The 24,416-nt window shown below is 31.8% G+C and overlaps 1 protein-coding gene across 1 annotated transcript in view; it reads right to left on the minus strand.

Moving 5' to 3' along the window:
• The window catches only part of Scgdelta (sarcoglycan delta), a 295,638-nt gene that overhangs the window by 77,018 nt on the left and 194,204 nt on the right, over positions 1–24,416 (minus strand). The window contains exon 3 of the mRNA XM_072535102.1: positions 14,237–14,465. Coding sequence (XP_072391203.1) covers positions 14,237–14,464 — 228 coding nt within the window. The 5' untranslated portion in view covers position 14,465. The remainder of the gene's footprint in view (positions 1–14,236; positions 14,466–24,416) is intronic.

The raw sequence follows: 24,416 nt of genomic DNA on the forward strand, positions 1-24,416 counted from the left end.
TACATTTGGACACTTAATCTCGAGACCTCAGTCGAGTGATTTTGTCAAAATTTAACTGTGCATATATTTTCGTTTGATAAATTTCTTACCAGCCATTTGCTGCTTACCAAACTTTTTGAAACGCCTTGATTTGTTTTGGAAAAGATGCTGTTGTATTTAATTCGACCCCTAAATTCTCCCATAACATCAAATTTCTTCTGGAAAAAGTGAATCTTGCAGTTTACGGTCTCGTTGCTTCTTCAAGCAAGTTCAAATGAGCAAAGGTGAAAAAAAAATTTTGTGCTCCATCGGAGGCTTCCTCGTCGAAGCTTTGGATGATTTTTAATAGTTCTTCGGTAGATATTGCTTTTAAATGAGTTTTTTTAACACTTTGCTGCCTCCGCTTGGTATATCTGGCAAATCTTGCACATTTGAAATGTATATCTGTGAAAAAGTCGATTTTTATGCCGTACTCTGTAAAATATTTTTCTTGTACCATTTTTGCTGGAGTTTTCCACATTGACTTTACAGGCGACTCTTTATAATCTTCGCCATTGCCGTTTTTTTGTACATTTTGCAAGCGTAAAATTTTGCAACCATAAAAACTCCGAAAATTGGGTCCAAATAGAGCTTTTGGACCTCTGTCTATTCAATGGGACATTTTCCAAAACCAATTTTTTGATTTGTTTACCTGACTGGCATCCAAATCTTGATTTTATGTCTGGATTCATTATATCTGTCCAAACTTGATTATGCCTCAATGACGTTTGTCAAACTGACAACAATAGAATTACCAGACACCTTCGTTCCTCCAGGATTTTCGGGGTCGTCCTCTTTTCCCCCTTCCTATGGGGCTCCATTCGGTTATTCTCTTTATCCATCTGCTGTCACTAGTTCTTCCATGTCCATACCACTTTAGTCTTTTTTGTTCTATGTATGTTAGTATGTCTTTTTCTATTGATGTTTTTTGCTTTATTTCGTCATTGCTTCTATCCATTCTTGTTACTCTTCAGCATCTTCGCGGGCATTCCCTCTCTGTTGCTACTATCTTACTGCTGTTTCTCTTGTTTATGATCCAATTTTCAGCCCCATATGTCATAATACTTGTCATAATGTTTTATAAATATGTGTTTTTGTTTTCATATTTAGGTGTTTATCCAACCATACTGAATTAAGTTTTCGGATTGCTGTTCTTGTTTGTCCTAATCTTTGTGAAATTTTCTTCCTCTGTTGTTGGCTTTTTCGTGATTATAAACCCAAGTATTTGAATTTATCCTTTCCTTTGATTGTTACGTTGTTATCAATCTGTAGATTTCTATGTCTTCTTTACTTGTAGATAGGTACTCTGTTTTCGCGAGGTTAATATCTAAGCCAGCCTTGGTACATTCTTCTTGTAGTTTCTTTATCATGTAGCTGAGGTCGTGTTGGTCTTGTGCACTCACTACTTGATCGTCTGCAAAGCTTAATGTATATAGGTATTCGTTCCGTACCGGTATTCCCATGCCTTCGCATTTTCTTTGCCATGTAGACAAGGCTTTCTCTAAGTATATTTTAAATAGGGTTGGAGATGTGGAACAACACTACAGGAGTCCTTTTGTTGTGGTGAAGTCTCCTATGATTCTTGTTCCCATTTTAATGGACACCTTATTTTTTTCATACAGAGCTTTTGTAGCTTCTATGAGTTCCGTTTGTATTTCTAATTTGTACAGAGTTCTGACCTTGGTACAGAGTCATGCGCCTTTCTCAGGTCTACAAATGCCAAATGTATATCTCCATTTTTTGCTATTTTCTTTTTCAACAGTTGTTCAAGTGTGTATATGTGGTCTATGCATGATCTTCCTGCCGTGAAGCCTGCCTGATCCTCCCCGATTTTGCCTTTTATCGCTTGCCCTATCTTTTCTCGCAGTATCTTCCTATTGATGATATTACGCTTATTCCTCTGTAGTTTTCGCATCATTTTCTATCTCCTTTCTTAAATATAGATGTCATATACCTCCGTCCATTCCTTTGGGAGCTGTTCTTCATTTATGGCTTTCTGAAATATCCATCGAATCATTCATCACTTCACAAATTAGCGCAGGATCAGCACTGCAAATACAGAGCAAAAAAGCTTTCTCCGAAACAGTTACGCCACCTGAAACTCATTATTTCTTTATGCAGCCTACTAAAGATATTTGTTCAAAAAGAAGAAAATTATCGCAACACAAGATCCTATTGATATACAAAAATTGATGCAGCCAATTTGAGCCAATTAAAGGATTTCTTGAAGACGACGCAATACAGAGTGATCTTAATTATCAAGAAATTATACACTTTTTTGAAGACGCGTATAGTTCACCTTGAGTGTTGTTTAAACATTCACAAAAGATATGAAGGGTTTACTAAAATTAATAGACAGCATCTACCCTCTGTTCGATGAAAAAATTATGTAAACATGCTGTACAAAAATTAAACGCAAAGTATTTAAATTGCTGGATACAAATACCTTCTCCGAATTACACAGTGATCAAGTATAAGAATAAAAACTAAACTATATAACAAAAAATGTCAATAATTTGATGCCACCAGGTAAAAAAAAAAATGAGCGAAAATGGTCTTTATTTCACAAAGATAGGTTAAATTTTTCCAAGCGTCGGGTATTTGAAGTTACGAATTAAGTTTTTTCTTGTCGGGACAACAAAATAATAGTTCCCCCTACACCGAGCCAGTTCGACTACCCGAAAAAACAGTCAATTTTACTTGTGGTTCTATGGAGTGCGAAGGTGTTTTCAAGGTACTGTTATCTTTTTTTAAAAAAACTCGTGTAATGAGGTGAAAGTGATGGTGAAACCACACAAATATTTGCAGTTAAATATACGGACATAAACAGTAAGAAATTTATCTTCCTAAAAGTAGTTTTTGATAGAATTTTTAGTCAATATTTTGTATTTATACGTCCTAACCTACAATTGTAACACCAATTAGGATAATAATAACAACAACGAGAATTCTTAATTACTGTATAAATACATAGGCGTATCTTCAACCGTTTTTATCATGCCTTCGACTTCGAATATGATTTGTTCCTGCTGTAGTAAATCGTATAAATCGAATTTAATGATAAAATGTTCCGTTTGCAATAGAAATTTTAGACATACCTGTGTGAATGTTAGTAATGTAGAACTGGAATTGTTTAATAATAATGATAAAGGATTTGATTGGTCCTGCATGAGTTGTAGGCAGGTTGGGAACCAAATAAAAGATCTGAAAGCATTAATTTTAACTTTACAAACTGATATTCAAGCACTTAAAAATGAAAACCAATCAATGAAGAATTCTTCAACCATGTTGGTTATGGAAGAAGTCATTCAGGAAATAAATGAGCGTAGAAAACGCAAACGCAATGCTATTTTATTTGATGTACCTGAGCAAAATACTTAGCTCCCTCCCAATAGTCGCAATGATAATGATACACAGGAAGTCCAAACAATAATTCAAAGTATGAATACTAGCGTGAATATCAATGAACTCAAAATATTTAGGCTTGGACAACCAGCACTAGGTAAAACTCGTCCGATCAAGATTACACTTAAAGATGGCTATCAGGCTATCAGGTTTTTAGAAAAGATCGAAAGTTCGATGTAGTTAATAAATCGACTGGTGGAGGTGTACTGTTGGCACTTAAGTCAATTTTTAAGTGTGTTTTTGTTGATGTCTCAACATTTGATTTACATTTTCCACTAATTGATTTGTTGGTTGTTGAGTGTCGCACAGGAAATAAAAAGTTTTATGTTTCAGTATTATATATTCCTGACAAATTAAAGTTGAAAGATTTTGAATATTTTTTTGAAATGTTAGAGCAACTTGAATTATTTAATGACACTGTTATTCTCTTGGGCGACCTTAACATTCCAAAGTATATTGATCAAAATAGATCTGATGTAAAGACATAGGCAGTGCTAGACTTCATGTGTTTGTTTAATTTAAATCAGTATAATCAGGTGGGAAATAATTTAAATCGATTGTTAGACTTAGTTATATCATCAGATACATGTCATGTAAGTCTCGATAATGCACCACTTGTTCAAGAAGATTTACATCATCCAGCATTAATGATAAAAATTAATGATTTTCAAAAAAAGGAAACCAGTTTTGTGGCTCATTCTAAAACTAAAAGATATAATCTTAAAAAAGCAAATTTTTCTTTACTGTACTCAGAATTTCTTAATTGCGACTGGAATTTTTTAGATATGTCTGATGATGTAAATACAGTCCTAGAATTATTTTATGCTAAGATGTATGAATTATTTGATATGTGTGTACCAATATACAGAAATTATAAACATCAATATCCTACATGGTACAATGCGGAAATAATTAGAATGATAAAGTTGAAATCAAAAAATATCACAAATTATAAGAAAACAGGTAATATACTTTATATGCATGAATTTAAAAGGTTGCGAAAAATAATTAAACAAATGATTAAAGCTCAATATAACGTTTATCTTGAAAAATTCAGAATAGTATTTCTAACGAATCTAATAATTTCTGGGCATATGTTCATGCAAAGAATAAAACTTCTAGAATCCCAGGTGAAATGTGTTACAACGGCGATACATTTAATAATCCTCGCGATATAATCCATGCTTTTAAGATGTTTTTTGAAAAAGTTTATTTACCTGTCGACAACAATGTATTAAATAATCAAGAATGTAGTAATATCTACTTACCCACTATTAATTTTAATGAATTTCAAGAAAACGAAATTTTAGTAGCCTTTAAAAGAATTAAAAATAAAATGACGTCCGGACCGGATAATATTCCAGCATTTTTAGTGAAAGATTGTTCCCGGATATTTGTAAAGCCACTTCAAAAAATTTTTAACTTATCAATAAAAACGGGAACTTATCCCGAGTTATGGAAAAATGCAAAAATATGCACTGTATTCAAAAACGGATCGAAATCTGATGTATCCAATTACAGACCGGTATCTTTGTTATCCAATTTTTCAAAGGTTTTCGAAGTAACTCTATATAACCGTATTTACCCTTCTGTTAGGGGATGGATATCACCTTATCAACATGGCTTTATAGATAAACGTTCTACTGTATCAAACTTGGCTGTAATAACTCAATATATTTCAGATGTTTTGGATGTACAAGGTCAAGTAGATGTGATATATACTGATTTTTCTAAAGCGTTTGATAAGGTTGATCACAAATACCTTCTCTTTAAATTATCAAATTTGGGATTTGCTGGAAACATTTTAAAGTTACTGGAAAGCTATTTAATAGGTAGGAACCAATTTGTATCCTATAATGGTTCCATATCAGAATTAATCTGTACTACATCCGGTGTTCCACAGGGATCAAATTTAGGTCCATTGTTGTTCCTATTATATATCAATGATTTATTTAAAAAAAAAAGAGGAGAGGAGAGGAGAGAAAAAGAGGAAAAGAGGTTAGTCTTTGTATGTGGGTATATCTTATTTTATAAAAACCCTTAAAAGGGCAACATTAAAAACACAAACGTTTTCGGAACAACCGTTCCATCATCAGGTTAAAATACCTAAAATAAGTATAAACCATTTAATTACAGCAAATGTGGTTTAAAATTTTGACTAAGGTTAAAAAACAAAATGGTTATACTTACAGGTTACCATGCCTGAGCCACCAAAATATTTGGGTAAAAACCCTTTAAAATGTAATGTGTTACCAAAGAGTGTACATGATGTTGATAATATTATATGACGTTTAATATTTTAATTAGATTTTACTTCAGGTAACATACACCCATGCTTAAGTGAGTTCCAGTGTCCGTAGAGTAAACCTCTTCAAACGGACTTCAGCTGGCAACTGATTGATAAGATACCCATGAACGGTGTCAAAAACAAAATGTCAATGAACCATGAAACAATGTTAGTTAAACATTATATTACTACAGCCAAAAGATTAAAAAAACTTTGATGATGTTAAAATGATAACAGTAATCCAGGTGTTGGGATTTAAAAATTTTTCTATAATTATTTAATATTGGATATAAAAGATGTAAATTACTGGTGTTGTTGAAGGTCATGTTTAAGAGAATGACGTATGCATTAGGCAGCTTATGTTACTCTATATCGTATGGAGTGTGGTCTAAAAGGTGTAATTTGTGACGAATTAGCTGAAATATATGGAAATGTCCTTTTATGTTGCTTACATCTAGGACAAGGAAAAATAAATAAATAGTATATATTTGTAGCTAATGTAAGACTTCGTATTTAGATGAAATTGTTTAATACTGCTTGTATCTTAAAAATTTTTAATATAAGTGGGTCCAATAGATTGAGAAAAGTGATTGAAAATCTTCCGGCTGAAGGAATTAAAGTTATAATATATGTGATTAAATTTAAAAATTTGAAAAGGCTGAGATCCTCAGAGACTTGGCAGGAATAAAAGTAAATGAAATGACTAAAGAATAAAGGAGAGTGGGTTAAAGGAAAATGAATGAGTTAATCAACAAAATTAGAGATGATAGAGGTCCTTTATGCTTAAAGCATCTAGCACCCTGAACAAAATATATTTTGGTTATATTAAATTCGATACATAAAAGCCTGAAATTTTATTTGTGAGTATGTTGTACTAAGTTGTTGACTAAGAGAGGGGGAGCAATGGTTGATTAAGGGTTTAGGTAAAGTGGGAGAAAGTGAATTCTGATGAATTGCTGGATTGTGTTTAAATGGTTACTGAGTTTAGAACTAATGAGTGGATGGTAGATATATGAAAAGACAGAGAACTAGCAAAAGAAAAAAGAATGGACAGGAATATGATGTAAACGTGAAGATTGTAAAATAATGAAATAGTGAGGTATAATAGATATGATGTTAACAATAGGGGGCTGAAAAAATTCTTTTGGAGGAAGTGTTGTGACAGTAGTGTAGAGAGAATAGTTGTTTTAAAAGCAACAATTGTTGAGAAGGATTAAGGTGTTGACGTTTATAGAGGAAGGTCAGATAAAGAAGATGGGGTAAATTTGAGAAGTGTGGGTTATGAGAAGAGTTGTCGATGTAAGGGTTGAAAGTCACGGTTGAAAGATACATGGCGATTAACGCAGTTGGGGCTTCTTTGCTTTTCCTTGACTATTTCCAAGTCTTCATATAGATCTAATTTTAGAAAATTTTTTTGGGGTATATTATGTAACAAAGAGACGTCTTCTGGTATGTTGAGGGTATGTTTATGTTGTGCAAGATGTTGTGAGAAGATGGAAGTGTTCTCTTTTTTAGTGTGTTCTAGGGAACGGGAAGTTAGTGATCTACAGGTTCTACCTATATATGTAGCATCACAATCAGAGCACTGTAATTTGTAAACACCACTACGATCCATGTAGTTGATGCAATCTTTTGAATTGGTTAAACATTGTCCTAGATTGTTCAGGACTTATAATATGGAGCATCGTGTTCTGACAGAAATTCTGTGAAAAGTTTATTGGTGGCTTTGATTTTATTAATGAACTTTTTTGTTGGATCTTCGGGGAGTGGAGTGAAATTGTTATCGGAAAGAAATGTAGTGACCTTGTCGTTATATAAATTCTGATCAAGAATGACTAGACAATTGCCTTTGTCTGCTTTACTAATGATTAAATTATGGGATTTAATTTTGTTTTGAATAGACTTGAGGATATGGAGTTGGTCTTTCTGTTTTTTGTATGAAAATTGTGGAAAAGGAACATTGAATGAGTAATTTTGAGAAGTAGAGGGTAGGTTGATGAATGATGAGTTGTAGGATGTGTTAGATGTAGTGTTGGTAGTAGAGATATTAAAAGAAGTAGAAGTTGATGGAAATTTTTTGTTTTTGAATTTAAAGATGGTTTTGTAGCAGGAGTTTCTAATTGAAATTTTTTGGTTTAGAGGGACTGAGAGATTCTGGATGATAACATCTAGACTCTGTGGTCTGTGTTTAGACCACACTCCATACGATATAGAGTAACATAAGCTGCCTAATGCATACGTCATTCTCTTAAACATGACCTTCAACAACACCAGTAATTTACATCTTTTATATTCAATATTAAATAATTATAGAAAAATTTTTAAATCCCAACACCTGGATTGCTGTTATCATTTTAACATCATCAAAGTTTTTTTAATATTTTGGCTGTAGTAATATAATGTTTAACTAACATTGTTTCATGGTTCATTGACATTTTGTTTTTGACACCGTTCATGGGTATCTTATCAATCAGTTGCCAGCTGAAGTCCGTTTGAAGAGGTTTACTCTCCGGACACTGGAACTCACTTAAGCATGGGTGTATGTTACCTGAAGTAAAATCTAATTAAAATATTAAACATCATATAATATTATCAACATCATGTACACTCTTTGGTAACACATTACATTTTAAAGGGTTTTTACCCAAATATTTTGGTGGCTCAGGCATGGTAACCTGTAAGTATAACCATTTTGTTTTTTAACCTTAGTCAAAATTTTAAACCACATTTGCTGTAATTAAATGGTTTATACTTATTTTAGGTATTTTAACCTGATGATGGAACGGTTGTTCCGAAAACGTTCGTGTTTTTAATGTTGCCCTTTTAAGGGTTTTTATAAAATAAAATATACCCACATACAAAGACTAACCTCTTTTTGTTATACGTGGTATACAGCCAGCTACAGGAATTATTTTCCTTGTGGATTTTATTTATTTTTAGATATCATTAACAGAAAATTGTGTTTTGCGGATGATCTTAAAATATACTGTGAAATTAAAACAATTGCTAACTGTATAGATTTACAGAACGATCTAAATTATATAGATACTTGGTGTCTAAAAAACAAACTTTTTCTTAATGTCAATAAATGTAAAGTAGTAAGTTACACTAGAAGGGAAAATAAGGTTGATTTTAATTATGTAATTCAGGGGTCAGATCTTGAAAAATGTAATAGCATTAAAGATTTAGGAGTTATATTTGATTCAAAATTAACCTTTAACAACCATATTGAGCAGAAAGTATCCGATGCTATGAAAATGTACGGTTTTATCATCAGAAACTGTAGAAATTTTAGCGATATAAGACCGATTAAACTGCTGTATCTATTGCTGGTGCGAACAAAACTAGAATATTGTAGCTTAATTTGGTATCCCATTTATAAATGTTATATGATATGCAACAGATTGAAAAGGTACAACGGAAACTTTTAAAATATTTAGCTTTTAAGGTTGATGGAGTATATCCTGTCCATGGTTATGATTACGATTTGTTGTGTAACAGGTTTAATATTGTAAGTTTAGGGTTAAGAAGAATTATATTTTCGGTTTCATTTTTATATAAGTTGTTACACAACTGTATTGACTGCAGTAATATATTAGGTCAAATTAGATTTAATGTGACAAGAATTACTTCCAGGTCGACTATAGTGTTTACTTGTCCACGTGCGAGAACTAATATGTTACTGAAGTCACCCATTTATATTATGTGCAATAATTATAACAAAATATGCAACCATTGTGATATTTTCTCATGCTCAATTAATCATCTGGTTGATACCGCACTGGTTCATGGAGTACATTAGATTGTTAATTTTTTTGTGTATTTTTTTTTATTTCTTATATACGTAGTGATTTGTTTAATTATATTGTTCTCACTCTTTATTTTGTTTTTCACCTACTTATTTTTTGCACTTATTTTTTTACTTGATATTTTTGTATCACATACTAATGATTGTATACTAATTAAAAATGTATCTTAAATTTTTACCCTAGAAATGGGAAACTGTTGGGTAATAAAGCTATTATTTATTTATTACTATAAATAGCAGTTTTTAAATAAAAATTATATCCTCATAAAATAATATAGGCCTTTATTTCTTCAATGACGCCGATTTTAATTAATAATTGTTATAAACAAAGCAGCTGTTTTTTTTTAACAAATTAAGCTAACTCCACTTCTATTGGTCGTAGAAAACTAATCTTTGTGTCGACTTTAGCTATAAGAATCAATAAGCGAAAACTATGTGTAATGTATAGGTAGTGCTGTAGTTAATAACGTAAAAGTTGCACCTACTTCAAAGCAATAAATAAGGCGTGTAAACATTTTTTTAGCAAATATTTTTATTTCTATATAAAAATATAATCGGCCAAGAAGAGAATCAGTTTAGAAGTAGATCTCTATCTTTTTTTCTATTAAAAAAAAAAGTTTTGGCCCTGCAAATTTTATATCTGTACATGGGAAGTATAGTATCAAGTTACATTTTCATAATTTTACAGGACGAGCACTTAAACATTATATTTGATGTATGTTCAAAAAATGATAAGTAATTAATAATTGTAGAGGAAACTATTGTCGGTATTTAAAAATAGTATTATACATAGTTTGCTGTGGTATTATGAAAGTAATGTAAGTGTTTAAAGATAATAAAATAATGGACTTAGGATATATTACCTCTAAATTATAAGACTCCTTATATTTATAATACACATATACTAAGTCCTTATAAATTGGTTATCTGTGTAAAAAACTCGTCAATATTTATTTATTTATTTATTTTATTTATTTATAATTAACATACAGTTCTCAAATTACATGTCATTATTATTCTTAGGGTACTCGGATTCTTCGTTTGAATGTGACAGATTTTTATAGAAATCATGGCAATACGATGGCAAGTATAAGAGTAAGTCCATAAGATCACTATATTTTTTTGTTGATATAGGAATAAATTGCATATTCTTTTGTGATAAATTTTCTGGCAAAATGATATCACCTCTTTAATTTCGTCTTAAGTCAACCATTTGAAAAGTGTCACTGTTGAATGAAGTTTTATATTGAAGCATTCCAAAATTTTTTTTAAAATCATTCAGTTCTATGTTGACAGCTTCATATTTATTTGAGCACTGACGAATAAATTGTTGCCAGTCCCAGGGTGTTAATATAGTTAGAGTGGGTAGTTTTTTCGGTTTCCTTCCAATATTAGCGTGTACTGAATCGGATTCCATATGCGTGTGCCCCTTTAGAAGAAATTTACAATCTATTACTTGTAGTTTGGGATATCTTTGAATGAGATAAAATGCACACATAACTACACATAGGTTTTTGGTCTGTCCCAACAGTTATCTGCCCATATGGTTACACATTCGACGTCAGATAAAGGAATAATTAGATCAGCCCCCTTTAAAATCCCGAAGCAATTTCATTTTTTCCTCTGTTTGCTTTGGTTTCATCCCACATTACAAAATACGCAGCACTATTATATCCATCGTATAAAGTGTAATTCAAAGTCCATAATTTTCGCTTATAAAAATTCACACAATTGGTCAAATATGGCGTTGGAAGGCACTTTTGTAGATCACCAGTCAGTACTTTGTGCTTTATATTTACTTTTGCTACGGCCATATCAATAGATTTAAATTTATATCTGTTTTCTGCTTCTTTTAAGTGCGTATCTTTCTCGTTTTCAATCAGTTGTTTCTCAGAATCATTATCAATTGCTCGTATTTTAGCGGCAAAAATATCGCAGTCGTCACAAGTGTCTACCTCTGGGAGTTTAAATGTTAAATTGAATTGCTTATTAAATATATCGCGATATAGCCAGGGCTTTTCTATGTCTTCAGTAGCATCCTTATTCTCTGTGTTTTCCTGTTCGTATAATTTATACATTTTTTCAATATTTAAATCAGGACCTAAATAATTCTTTTTGGACCTTTCCCGATTGTAGTGACACTCGTATTTCGGAAAAGATGAAATATTTGATACCACAGAATAAATAATTGTTTCTGTTGTTTTATTACTTGGCTCATGAGTGCCCTAAGATCCCGTTGAACCATACCGCCATCCTGTCGCTTTGATAAAGCAGTCTTCACTACTTGTTGTGAAATACTTAACGTGTTTAGAACATGGTTCTGCATACTACAGTTCTATTACCGTTAATTACAGAAGAGTAAATTAAAGTATTTGATCTTAGTTTAGATTCATCTCCTGAGCGCAAACTACTTCGTTCTGTAGGTGTCGTTTGGACACAAGATAATATAAATTGCCTTTTGATGTTATAATCTGCTGTATCATTCCAATATTTTTTGAAAATATCTTCCCTTTGAGCTTCAGATAATTTTGAACTACATTTCATGCGGCAAGATGTTCCGCATGGCACTTTTAAGGTTTTGCAAGGAACATTCTTACCCTTCTTACTAACATAGGCCCTTCCACCAGCATAGTTTCTTTTTCTCTCATTCGCTTTCCAGTTAAGAACATGTCGTGTTCGTTTCTTTCCTGTCTGCTTTATTTTTGTTTTATTGACAACTTTTCTTTTGGTCACTAGACATTGGGATTTATAGTATCTTCTAGTGTATTAGTTAAAGAGTCTGGTATAGCATTAGATGTACTTGGCACACCTTCTGAAAATGCCGATAAAGGTACAGGAAACCTACTTCCACTTTTATCTGAATCAGTGTCCGAATCTGGTTAATAATCTTTATCCTTTATTGAGTCATCGCTATCACTTAAATAAAGGTTGGCACTTACCACTGAACTTTGTTTAGAATGCTTTTCTTCTGCAACACCAGTCGATTTAATGGCTGCATCTTAGCCGCATATATCGCTAAGTTCGTGATGTGGTAGGGTTTCTTTATTTTCACCTGCAATAGAAAGTTTCGTTACAACGGAAGCAGACTTTAAATAAAATAATTATTATTAAAGATATTTTTATTAACATTTAGAAAAGAAGTAAATATTACATTTATTTTTCACGACTGACTGAAAAAAATAATAATTTAATGATAAAAACTTACCTTTTTGTAATCTGGGGTCTGTATTTAAAGACTTAGGTATGTCGGAGAGCGACAAATCTAATATCCTTAAACTTCTTTTGCGAAAAGCCATTTTTAAAGCAATAAAAGTCTCACTAAATACCTTCTCTAAAATAACACGCTTTCGACTTTAAATCTGTTATCTGTTTGCTATGCTGGTACGTTAAAAACTAAATATTATATTATTTTCAGAATGCGCCTGCCTGTCATTAATGACGATTTTTCGTTAAAATACTGCTTAGTACAACCTAATAAATTAAGTAATAATTAAATCCAATTTCCAAAAGACTTAAACACAATAAATTAGGGCAACCTGTAAACCATAAAATTACTAAACCAATATTGTAAACAGTCTCCACTTGATGTGCACTTAATATACTATGCATTTAACTTGAGTTTGTTTTAAAAATATTAAGTTCGACGAAAATGCACACGTATGTGTATATGTTATTATATACTTGATATTATTTTCATTGAGAAGCACATGATCCTATAATGGACTAAGGATCCAGTTCATAATATTTCATTTGGAGGTATATAAGTTTAAGTCCAGATAAGATTATATATCTCTAAAGCAAACTAGACATAGTATACATAGTTTCCCGTCAAATTTCGTTTCTAAAAGAGTTTGGAGTTAGTATAGTAATCCCCTGAATAATATTGGGTATTCCGATCCCGGTTATGCAATAATGTATTTATCTGAAAAAATGGACTTAGGATAGTATGCCTCCCATATACAGATATACTTTTAAGATTTTTTATAAACAGTTAACATATCTGAAAAATGAATTGACGGATCGGATGTTGCAAAGTCTTATTCGATTTGTAATTAAACGAGCTGCAATATAATAATATTTACATAAAAAATAAGAATTTTACAAATGTTATTTAAAATCCAAAAATGGGAAAAAATTTGCATTTTTGTTCCTTTAATAATTAATTTTGCAAATTCTATTGAATCATATTTATTGTGGCGTAGCTTAAATTAAAGCTTCTTTTATGTACTTTCATAACATTGTACTTATTTTAACTTAAAATATTAATTTGATACAATAAAAATAATCACAAAACACCATTTTTGCACCTTAAAAGTGCCATAAAAAATTATAACAAACAGTTTGTACATATAACTGTTTGTAATTAATGCTCAAAACCATTAATTTTTGTCTCTACAGCTTGGACTTATACATCAACAAACACGGTAAGCATTTCTTTTCTTGATTTCATCTTGCCACGTCTACTTCTTATTACGAACAAATAATTTATTTTGACATAATATATCAAATCTCTTGAAAACATCATTTAAGGAAAATACTTGCTATAATTTTCACGGTTCCAGAGATATCGTAAACACTTATTACACACTATCACAGATTACATAAGACATGTGTAATCACCCTGTAGAACTTTTTACAGGAGTAAATACTTCTTTATTATTTTACGGGACACTTTTTTATACCCAATAAAAATAATTTATATAAAAAATCGAACTTACCGAGGAAAACTCCATAACTTTCAGTACCCAAAGAGTCAAAGCCAAATTTACAACAACCATAATAAGCAACACTAAAATAAGAATGTACAAGCACTTTTTTCTCCAACCATATATTCCAATCCTAAAGTTATATTTGGGATCTAGTGAGTCGGGATCTAGTCGGCTTTGGCCCCCCCGAGACTCTTGGGTATCACAGTCGGCCGTGCTCGCTCCTTCACTTTTCTTCATCCTGAAACACCAGTCAAACTGTCAGAATCTAATGATACAATCTAACTTCAAATTTCTTTGCACAAGAACAGCAAACAAAAAGATATCAGCTTGGCACCATGTGCGATATTATAATAAAGGTGTAAGCCTGTACTTTCTGTGTTGATAAATAGTATATCATATTTTTATAAGAGTAGGAGCCGAATTAGACTTGAATGGCAATATTTCTTTTGGTTTTTTATATATTATTTTAAGACGTATTTTATATATTTTAAGATGTAAATAAACTGCCTAAAACAAGTTTTATACGATAAATGTGGTGTATTAAAAGTATCTCACTATAAAAAATCTTTGGAAACTAGTTTTCAGACAAATAATAAATTTATTTATATAAGAGATTACTCATGGATGTTTTTTATTTAGGAAATAACCGTATTAACGGATCATTAAATATCACGGATCACGAAATAAAATCATTATCGTGGTAAAGAAAATTTACTGGGTGTACAAAGTATGAATTTAAGTACATTAGATCGTATTTGATAAGTTACATTTGATAAGGAATTGGAAAAGAGGTTTACAGTTGGTTTGAAGGTTAAGAATGTCTTTCATATTGTTGGAATAGCTAGATATTGACTGTATGTAAGCGTCAAATTCATCACAAAAACAATCGAAACCAAAGATTTCTTACGTTTGAAATATGTTCAGGAAATCCCTCAAATCTGAGCTTTCTATGATTTTTACAGCAAACAGGCGATAAAAGAACAGATATGAGGAATCTACAATTTGCTTTTCAAAACATGTTACTTTATCTAGGAAATGTCCATTCGCAAACTTATTTCTAGTACTCCGTTTGTGATTATGCGACAATAAGAAAGAGGTGTAAGATTTAATTTTAATCTAGAGTACCACCTTTTTAGCTACATAAAGTGACATGTTATGGAATTCAAATTGCAGATTCCTGATGTCTGTTCTTTTATCGTTTGTTTGCTTGGAAAATTGTAGGAACCACATATTTGTGCCATTCCTTGAACAGACTTATTGTGTAGTTATTTTTAAATAATTACTAATATGGCAAAAATATTTCGTCTCATTCATAAAGTTCGCTCTGATGATTCCATAAGGATAAAATACGTATAAGCAAATGGTGGTGTTCTGTCTTGAAATTAAATCTTTACTCTCTTTCTTATTTTTATCACATTCTGTTAGCACATGTTTTATTGTTATGGGTATATTACAATTATGGCCTTTTGATGATTAGGTATGAGTAATGGGATGTTCATGGTTAAGTTTACTGATTGCACTGTTTTCATGGATCAGGTATTTTCTTTTATCTCTCTTAATATGCTTGTAGATGTCTTTTATTTTTATTTTCATAAATTGAGGGTCATCGATTTTAATAGTGACTTTATATCAGCGTTTTCATTTCTCTCGATTCGCGAATAGAGTGAACCTATAGGAAAATTGTTTTTGATTCTGTTTGATGAAGACTCTGTGATATTTCTGTGACTAATACGGCTACAGTGTTGTTCGTGAGGAATTGATGTGAGTCAGATATTATTTGTTTATATGAGTTTTGTTTATATGAGTTTTAAATAAGTTTAGTTTGTGCTCTAAAAACGTATTTGACGTTTGTTATATGGCATTAAGTTCTCTATTTAAGATACTGTATGAATTGAGAAGTTTAACCCTAGAACCGTCAGGTCAATATTTTGGACATAAGCCATAAGGTGGTGTCATAGGTGACACCATATAAATATTACATAAATTATATAAATTGTACCACCAGAAGAAAAAACTAAATTTTACAATTGTTTTTCGATACTTTGTTCGATACATTGTTACAATCATTTAGTTAAAAAAAAAAACAAAATACGAAAATCAGGAATATCTACTAATACACACTTGACATATTGCTCTTCTGTGCTCAGCGCATAAAGCTCCATGGCAGTCAGCACAAATATCGCGAGCCTTTCTGGTTGGACTTCTTGGACAAAGGTGGAAACGTTTATGGACTACTAGAATATTGATCTACACTTGTCCTACCGTCTTATCTTCTTTTCCCCAAATACATTTGTCTTGGAATTGTTTGAATTTTTAGTATTTACTCTGTATATGTAATAACGACCTGCATGGCTGAGTTCTACAAAAATGTACGTTTTAATATGTTATATTAAGATTCTATAAAACACTCTGAAAGGCCACCTACAAGTTTTTCTTGCAATAGTTTTGGAATGGTACAATTGTCGTATGAATTTACAACCCCTTTAGTAACATAGTAAAAAAACACTATTTTAGGGTTTCTGGTAATTTGATCTACTATTCCATTTGTATAAAAGATTGATATTAAAAGCACGATTTTACCTTTTTTAGAAAATAAATATACCAGAGTTTTCTTACAGTCGTATGCAGAATTTGAACTGAGAAAAGTTTTCGTCTTTAATAGAAATGATGGTGGTATATCAAGTTTATCTTTTCTTAAGGTTACAACCATAGTAAGTTTCTTTTGTAGTAATTTCTCTATTATTAGAAGATGAGAACCAGTTGTTCATTGTAACATTTCTATCAGTTCCATAAATACTTTCACATAACTTATATTAAACAACGACATATTGCGTTGGTAAAGCATCTGTACTAGTTTTGATTTCTTTTCCAATAAAAGGAATTCCAGATACCATATAAAATGTTGTAGAACTGCACATCATTACTATTTTTATTCTGTATTTGTCGGATTTACTAGGAATGTAGACTTTGAAACTGCAAGATTTACGGAAACTAAGTTGTTGATCAATAGTTACATATAGTCCAGAAGTATATAAAGATTGACATCTTTCATTAAACTTTTTCCAAACGTACCGGATTGTAACCGTTCTTTCCACATACTTTTTCGTTGTAGTTCTAGATCATCATCCGATTCACTTTGTTTATCTGCATAACACTCATGAGACCTTGGACACTATTTGTTTCAATACTATCCTTACATTTTTCATCACCACTGAGTCCACTTTGAATATCATCAGCTTCCTTCAATTCTGTTGCTTCTGCTTCATACCGTCGCACTAACTCTTCCATGTCTGCTTGAGTCAGCTTTTTGCTACTTGAAGCCATTTATGTAAAATATTACGTTTGTCACACAAAGCGTAAGATAGCAAAGCGATTAAGCAAGATGAAAACTACCCTTCAAACCCGAACCGTGCAACCATCTTGCATTTACAAACGACCGATCAGTTCGTCTCGCGTCACCTACCGAGTGTACACGCTTGCTTCTTATTTTCGCAGAAAAATATTACGCAGTTATTGGATTATGGTGACACGATTATTTAAACAAGGTGAGTAATATTACTATTATGCATTTATATAAAGTATCTATTATGTGTCCGTGTCGGTCCCAGCTTGTGTGGAGGAGGAGTTCGGAAGGACAAGGACACTTCCGAACGGCAGATCATGTTTTATACATATCGGGAACACATAACACAGGAAGAAATGTTGCAGTTATGGTGACTAAAAAAGTTTCACAATATGTGTATGATTACCAACCGATAAATGATAGACTTATAAAAATAACCTTACTAGCATCACCAAACAAAATGCATATTCTTTAGGTCTATATGCCAACCTCAGACGCGTTAGACAATAAAGTGAAAGACGTATACTCCATTATTGAAGACACAATAAGAAACATTTCATCTAAAAAACCACTCATAATCATGGGCGATTTTAACGGTAAGGTAGGAGAAACAAGAAATGATAATATTGTTCTGAAGCTATTTTCTTGTGACATTTTAAATTAATTACTATTTAAATGGGAATAAGCCACAATTAAAGGTTAAAATACGTTTATTTACTTTTCAATTTCCACTTCGGAAGTCGTTCTCAAAATACAAACATTAGTTTGTAATGTTGTTTATTGAAACGTCAATAAACGTATTTTAACCTTTAATTGTGGCTTATTCCCATTAAAATAGTAATTAAGAAATGATAACATCCAAAATGTAGAAAAATATGGGTTAGGTATTAGAAACAGCCGAGGCAAACCTTTAATAGATTTTGCACATGAAAACAGTTTGGCCATTGTCAACACAATGTTCAAACATCATGCCCGTCGTTTATCCGTTTGGACTAGCCCAAATGGAGAATACAAGAACCAAATCGACTACATATTGATTACAAACAGATGGAAGACATGTTTTACAGACGTAAAAACTAGACCACGAGCTGAATGTGGATCCGATCATAATTTGTTATGGGCTTGCTTCAAGGTGAAGCTTAAAAGAACAATGCCGCTCCAAAATCAAAACAGGCTGGAGATTTCAAATCCGAAAACATTTAGAGATGCATTAAAGGAAACGTGTATGTTGAATACACAAGACAACGCAGAAGAAATGTGGAATGGTTTCAAAAATTTTATAGAAACCCCGGTAGAAAAAACCAGAACCGAAAAAAAGATCATCAAGAGAAAACACTGGATGATAGACAGAACGCTGCAACTTCTCGAAGAGCGAAGGAGAATCAAATCTCTTATATATTAAAACGATAGCAACAAAAATGAATTAGCAAGGTTAAATAGAGAAATTAAAAAAGCATGTAGTAATGATAAAAATAAACATCTAAATGAAGAATGCGAAGAAATAGAGAGACTTGCAAACCGGTATGAATCCCATGAGCTATATAACAAAGTTTGTTATCTATCCAGGGAATTTAAACCAATCACACAAACAATAATGGATCAAAACCAACATATTATGAATGACGAGAAAGAGATTGCGGAGATATGGAGAAAATATTATCAAAGTCTATATGCAGATGATCCCCAGAATGCAAATCACGACGAGTTCACTGCAGAGACAGAACCAAACATTCTAAAGTCAGAGGTAGAAAAAGCAATCAAAAAGTTAAAAAATTAAAAATCTCATGGCGCAGACCAGATCACCGCAGAAGTTTTAAAAAAACTGGAGATAGTGGAGTAAATATTATGCATATGATCTGTAAAAAGATTTGGAAAACCGGAGAGTGGCCCAACGACTGGACAACATCCACTTTCATCCCTATATTTAAAAAAGGAACTCCGCTAGATTGCAGCAACTACAGAACGATAACCCTAATATCCCATGCAAGCAAGGTTCTACTTCAAAATACCTGAGTAAATAGTAATACATGAAAGACTAAAAGCTTTTCTATTGCCTCAGATATCAGAACAAGCGGGATTTGTTCCAGGGTAAGGCATAAGAGAACACATCAATGTCATGCAGCTAATCGAAACAACCCGTGAATTCAATACTTCTATGCTTATTTGCTTTGTGGATTACACAAAAGCCTTCGATAAAGTCAAATGGCAGCAGCTGTGGTCCATATTGGCGGAAATGTGAACACCCCACCGCTTAATTCAACTAATTAGAAGTCTATATGAAAATAATAAGTGCACAGTAAAAATAAACAACACTCATTCCGATCATTTCAGAACAGAGACAGGTGACAGACAGGGATGCATAATCTCGCCAACTCTGTTTAATATCTACAGCGAACTCCTTATGCGAAAGGTACTAGACGGATGGAAGGGTGGAATATCAGTAGGAGCTCAAAAAATCATTAACTTGAGATATGCTGATGACACTTTAATAATCGCGGCAAATCAAGAAGAAATGGAAGACATAACGAGATGTCTGAAGGAGAAAAGCATATGGACTAAAGCTAAATAGGAGTAAGACAAAGATCATGATAGTAGACAGAGTTCGAAGTAATCTTCAACACATTAAAGAAACTTTGAAATAGTAAATAGTTTTATATACCTGGGGTCCCTAATAACAAATGACGAAGAGTGTGACAGAGAGATACGTAGAAGGTTGACTATTGCTAGAACAGCTATGATGAAACTGGTAACAATTTGGAAAAATTCTAGTATAACAATACACACAAAACTAAGGCTGGTAAGGGCACTCATTTTTACCATAGCCACATATGAAACAAAGATATTTACAGTATTTTGGACACATTGCTAGAAGAACAGGTACGATGGAAAAAGTGATAGTCAAGGGTAGAGTTGAAGAAAAGAGACCTAGGGGAAGATCTCCAAGCCGTTGGGTAAATCAAATAAAAATATTGATTAACCAAAGGTTACATAAAGCCAAACAACTAGCCCAGGACAGGGAAGGATGGATGTAAAAAAACTGTAAAGACCTTATGATGCCACCACATCCCAAAAGGGATTATAAGTGAGGAAGAGGAGGATCTATTATGTATTAGTTGTGTGCATTGATATTTAAGAAAAATAATAAAGCATTTTTAAAGTATTGATATTATTATTGGAAAGGGACATATTATGTGCAAGGTGAAAAATTGCAATTTAGGGCAAGTTGAAAGAGTTTCCATTTTTCCCTCGAACTTATTCTGATTTCTATTTTTTTATTGTTTTTAGATAGTGAACAAGTATATAACTAAAAGCAATAGAGATACTTGGACTAAGAAAACGATGCAGATGGCGATGAACAAAGCTACATCAATAAGCTGGACACCAAAAAAATATGGAATTCCAATTGCAAATTTCCGTTGTTATATTAAAAAAGAAGACTATGTCAAAAAACTAGAAAGGTTCAAACCTTTTTTTTAAAGGTAAAAAATAAGTAGAAGTTGTATCAAGAGCAGAAAAAGGGCAACTTACCAGAGTAATCTGGGCTTGCAGCGCAACTGGTCTATTCATCACACCTTGCTTTATATTTTGACATAGAAAAATAAGAATGAACGCCTTCTAGATGAAGCTCTTTTGGTTCTTAAGCTTGGTTTTCGGATTTTGGTTGGATAACTAACAGCACTTTTAACAACTAACAACAAATTGTTATAAGTAAAACAAGATCAACAGAAGACAGACCAGTTTTATTAAATATAGACAATTACACTACTCATAAAAATTTGGAAGCTTTGAATTTAAATCGACAAAACAATGCATTTCTTCTCCTACGAGCCTTAAGCTACAACCATTTTACTTGTTAGTTTACCGTTCATTTAAAGTGGTTTTTGAGCAAGCTCAAGACAATTTTTCAAATGAATCATCCCGGAAGAAGGGTAAATTACATTGATATAACTAGATTTGACTGCATTACCTATTAAAAAAGTGCTACTGTACAAAATGCCACAAATGGTTAAAAAGGACTATAGTAAAATTCATTAACCGATGCAGGAAGATGTAAACATTACCACGTGTAGGCCTGCAACAGGGCCGCATTTGAGATTATCTTTTTGTTTAGTCAGAATATAAAATACGAAATTTATATTTTAATTTTGCAAAAGTGCTCGACAAAGAACCTGATTGTTTTAGTTGATATCCGATAATAGGAACCATTTATACAGGGCGAAAAACCCAAGAATTTATTTTTTTTGCCATCAATTTTATGTACAGAGTGCCTGCAAAAAATATAAGTTTTATTTTTAATTTTTACTATACTTAGTTGTTTGTACAATTCTACAAAGTTTCATAATAATAATAACAAAAAAAAATACTCATTACTCAATTATATAATTATTAATATGTCGTGACTCGTTACTGTTAAATTATCTAAATCTGAAAATTTTGGGGAATGCATATGTAGGTACTATAAATATGTCATCAGAACAAAACATAAAGTCTATAACCTCTTATCTTTTGAAGATATTCTCTTCGCCACATCACAATGTCGTCTCTATCTAGTAAAAGAGCGTTTCTTCCCCTACGTTTGTATTGAAAATTAAGTTTTTCAATATTCGGTAAAATGTGGTTTTCGAAAAATTTGGCAAATCAGAGTCATAGTTCACTTTTTTTAAAACCTTATTAGCGGTGGGTATTTCGTTGCTCATAAAAAAATTATGAACTAGTCTTCTAATGGCATTTTTGTCAAAATCATCCATTTTGTCAAACTTCTTTTTCCGGGTCAGACATACTTTTAGTCCAGTGAATTGATGATTCGTTTTGTATTCCTTTATCACCGTAAACACACTTCTATCACAAACTCCAACTTTATTACCCATTTTTTTTACAATATCTTCAACCACTAATCCGGGATTTTCTTGTCTTTCACATTTAAAAACATTTAAAATTATTTCTTTAACTTCAACGCTAAGAGGGCTTCTTTTACTTCGTTTTTGAGGAGGACTCCATGTATTTTCAACCAATTCATCAGCAGAATCAGTGGATGACATTTTTGGTTTCAATATCAGTTATTGAAATACGTGGTTATTGTTACAGTAATCACAATCACGTATAGATAGGGTCGTTATACAAATAAAAATATATACTTAAATAGTTTTAAATCGCACAACAAATAATTGCTAATTCAACATTAACAGCATAAATATAATTTATTGTCCTTTAACCATCAAGATGACTAAAAATATACTCACAAATCGCTTCAAATTACAAAATTTCAATACCGAAATATAATACCGAAATTAAATCGTGTCCGAACCTGTATGAGTTCCGACGACGTCAGCAGTAACGAAATAAAGATGGACATTTCGGTTAGTTTTTAAATATTCTTGAAGAACTGTTATTTGCATGTATGCATAAAATATTCATTAATTTTATGAATGAATTTTATTTTTTTACTTACTATGTATTCAGTGATAAAAATAATTTATATACTATGCAATAAACAGTAATAGTTGAGAAAATAAAAAAATTAATAAAGTGTCATAATTATACTGTTACTTATCGGAACGAGTAGACTCATTTGGAACATCTTTAACAATCATCTGTTAAATTTATCTTTGTTTATACGCCCTGCATCGCTTAATGAAAGTAGGTATAGTATCTTTTTACACTTTTGCACCGGTCACTGTTTATGAAAACGCTGCAGTTATTGGAGAGCAATCAAATACCACTGTGATAGATAAGACAAAAATAAAGACCCTGTCGTTACGGTGACATCAACAATAGTGATGAACCTCCCACTGTGAATGATAGTCAAGACAAACAGAGAGAAGGAGAAAAACTTAATTTTATTGATAAATAAAATGAAATGACTTAACATATTATGCCTAAAACTCGTTCCAGTGTTGTTGATAAGAGCTGGGATCAACCATTCACTTTGTACTGTATTTCTCCAATTAAAATTCTTGCATCACAAAAAGTTACTCCTACTATCAAGAAGCGGAACGTGGGATGTCAAAAGTCAGAAATCTTAACCAGTTCTCCATTCAAAAATGTTTCCATTCCATTTAATGTCTCCATTAAAATGAAAAATGAAATGAAAGCGAAACCAAAGTTAGTATTTAATCTGACTATTAAAGGCAAGGAATATAAAAGCAAGGAAATAGGAACCTGCTAGAATAAAAGAAACGTAAAAGAAAAAGAAAAAAAAAACAGAAAAAGATGTGAAGAACGTTATGTGGAATCATCCACAGAAGACTGAGTACAATGTTCTGTATGTAATGGTTGGGAACATGAATTGTGTACCGACACAGAAGATGGCAGTCTTATTTATGTAAATTGTAAAATGTAGTGATTTTCTGTACATCCCATCTTGACCTAACAAGAATTCCATTCTGCCACCAGGGTAAGGGCAAGATGCAATTTTTAACGTTATTTTTTAATATCTCACAGAAAAAAATTTTGTTCATTATTAATAATGTTTAATGACTCACTTTTGTAACTGTATGAGGTTTCTTTCAAGACTGATTAAAATAAAAGTTTTATATTACCTTGTTTAGTTTTTTTTTATAGGTACATCACAAAGCTAAGCTTTGCCCTCCCTTCCTCTAAACCGTACTTTTTTTGATTCATTTTAATGTTATGTTCTTGTTTATCATTATTTTCGTTTTGATTTTAACTTTAATTGCGGTATAATCTAGTTTTTTCGCTTCATTTTACCCCAAGGATTATAATAATACCAATAATATGAGAAATGAGATGAGAAAGAGAAAGAAGACCTACCTGATGTTATTACAAATATAATCAACAATTTTCTTAATATACCTATCTTGTCAACCAATTTAGTTGATTGCTATC

Source organism: Diabrotica undecimpunctata, chromosome 6, assembly GCF_040954645.1.
Source record: "Diabrotica undecimpunctata isolate CICGRU chromosome 6, icDiaUnde3, whole genome shotgun sequence".
Lineage (NCBI taxonomy): Eukaryota > Metazoa > Arthropoda > Insecta > Coleoptera > Chrysomelidae > Diabrotica > Diabrotica undecimpunctata.